General features: G+C 37.3%; 1 protein-coding gene across 1 annotated transcript; it reads right to left on the bottom strand.

Moving 5' to 3' along the window:
- Positions 1–337: 337 nt before the first annotated feature.
- Positions 338–1,013, bottom strand: LOC126766221 (uncharacterized). Its single transcript, XM_050484115.1, has 2 exons — positions 941–1,013; positions 338–876 (listed from the first exon to the last, which is right to left on the bottom strand). The coding sequence occupies exons 1-2, from the start codon at positions 1,009–1,011 to the stop codon at positions 609–611; spliced, it is 339 nt and encodes a 112-aa protein (XP_050340072.1). The 5' UTR covers positions 1,012–1,013; the 3' UTR covers positions 338–608.
- Positions 1,014–1,441: the final 428 nt, after the last annotated feature.

The following is a 1,441-nucleotide window of genomic DNA, read 5'->3' on the forward strand; positions in this document are numbered from 1 at the left end:
ACAACTCTTTACGACCAATGCGAACTTCGGTGCGTAGAGGTTCTTCAAATGCGTTTAATTTACGGGAGAGACTTGCTAACTATTTTATAAATGAAGGATCTGTACCATTCCAGAACAATTTAAACTCTATTACAGGAGGACCATATGCTCCTGGAGGACCTTATTAGAAATAAATACCTTTTTTTCAGTTCATGAGATCATTTATTTCATTTTTTTTTTAATTAAAAACAAAAGCATATTTTTAGAATTATTTACATAAGAAATGAATTATCTAACAACATATAAATAAAACTAAAATATTAATTTAAAAATAAATACTTCATTTATATATTATATATTAAATTAACTTAACATTTTATTACTCTTCTCTCTGCAATTCAAACGCAGCTTGCAGCATTTTCTTTATTGCCCTAGCTTGTTTTTCGGCGTCCATTTTATTTAAAATGGACACGATTAAAGTGCTGAATGATTGCACAGCCGGACTTGCTGGTTGTTGTTGTTGGATCTGCTGGGTTGGTTGTGTTGACCATTTATTTTTAAAAATCTCGATGGCTTCTATGATTTTCTCGTCAACCTCGCTAGTAGTTGACCCAGATTGACCTCGCTTTCTACCCTTTTGGGTAGCCGCCTGCGTAGAGCAGGATGGTGAGGAAGGTGGATGCGGAAGGAGTCGGGGATGGCGCCACAGCGAAAGGAGGCAACGGCGACGGCAGCGATATTGCGATTGGACTTATAGGCGACAAAGACCATAGCGGTGATGGCACTTCCACCTCCTGCACATGTCCATGTGGCTGCAATCGAGTGTCTTCAGTTGGTGATTGCAACTGACCCTGATCGATGACAGCGGTTTCATAAATATTTTGTGAGAATCTAACCCTGTACATTTAAGTTTTTATTTCAAATACAAGTATGTATATTCAATTAATATACTAAAACTTACGGCCGTGGTACAATATGTGGCTTAAGAAACTTCATTGCCTCCAACAAATGCCACTGCTTTTGGAACTCCATCCCGCTGCCGCTAGGGGCGTTAGCCCTCTGAACTTCCCTCCTGAACCGATCCCGAAGTGTTCATCTACGGCTACACATTTCTCCTTTATAAATATAATTAATTATTATTGACAACATAAACAGTTGTAAATAACAAAGCAACTTACCACTTGCGTTCAACTCCCTTCCGATTTCACTCCACAAGGCATCTTTCTTAGATTGCAGCTTATAGAATGGACTGCTCTTATTAAATAATTCGTTTTTAGTTTCAACTAAAGCAATCAATTTTTCGTCATCCATAGTTCACAAGTATTTATTAGCACACACGTTCTTTCAATTTTTGAACCGATCCAATAAAGTTTTCATTTGACGTTTATTTTAATGGCGCTTGTTTACATTTGAACAATGTTGTCATTGCCGAATACGCATACGTATATAGTTCTGAGCACAT

Source organism: Bactrocera neohumeralis, unplaced genomic scaffold (assembly GCF_024586455.1).
Source record: "Bactrocera neohumeralis isolate Rockhampton unplaced genomic scaffold, APGP_CSIRO_Bneo_wtdbg2-racon-allhic-juicebox.fasta_v2 cluster11, whole genome shotgun sequence".
NCBI classification, from domain to species: Eukaryota; Metazoa; Arthropoda; class Insecta; order Diptera; family Tephritidae; genus Bactrocera; species Bactrocera neohumeralis.

What these genes read in the sequence shown, in the direction of transcription:
- LOC126766221 (XM_050484115.1), bottom strand. Translation starts at nt 1,011, where the DNA reads ATGGAGTTCCAAAAGCAGTGGCATTTGTTGGAGGCAATGAAGTTTCTT. An exon ending in CCACATATTGTACCACGGCC is followed by an intron (nt 877 to 940) that starts GTAAGTTTTAGT and finishes TTAAATGTACAG; the next exon opens with GGTTAGATTCTCACAAAATA.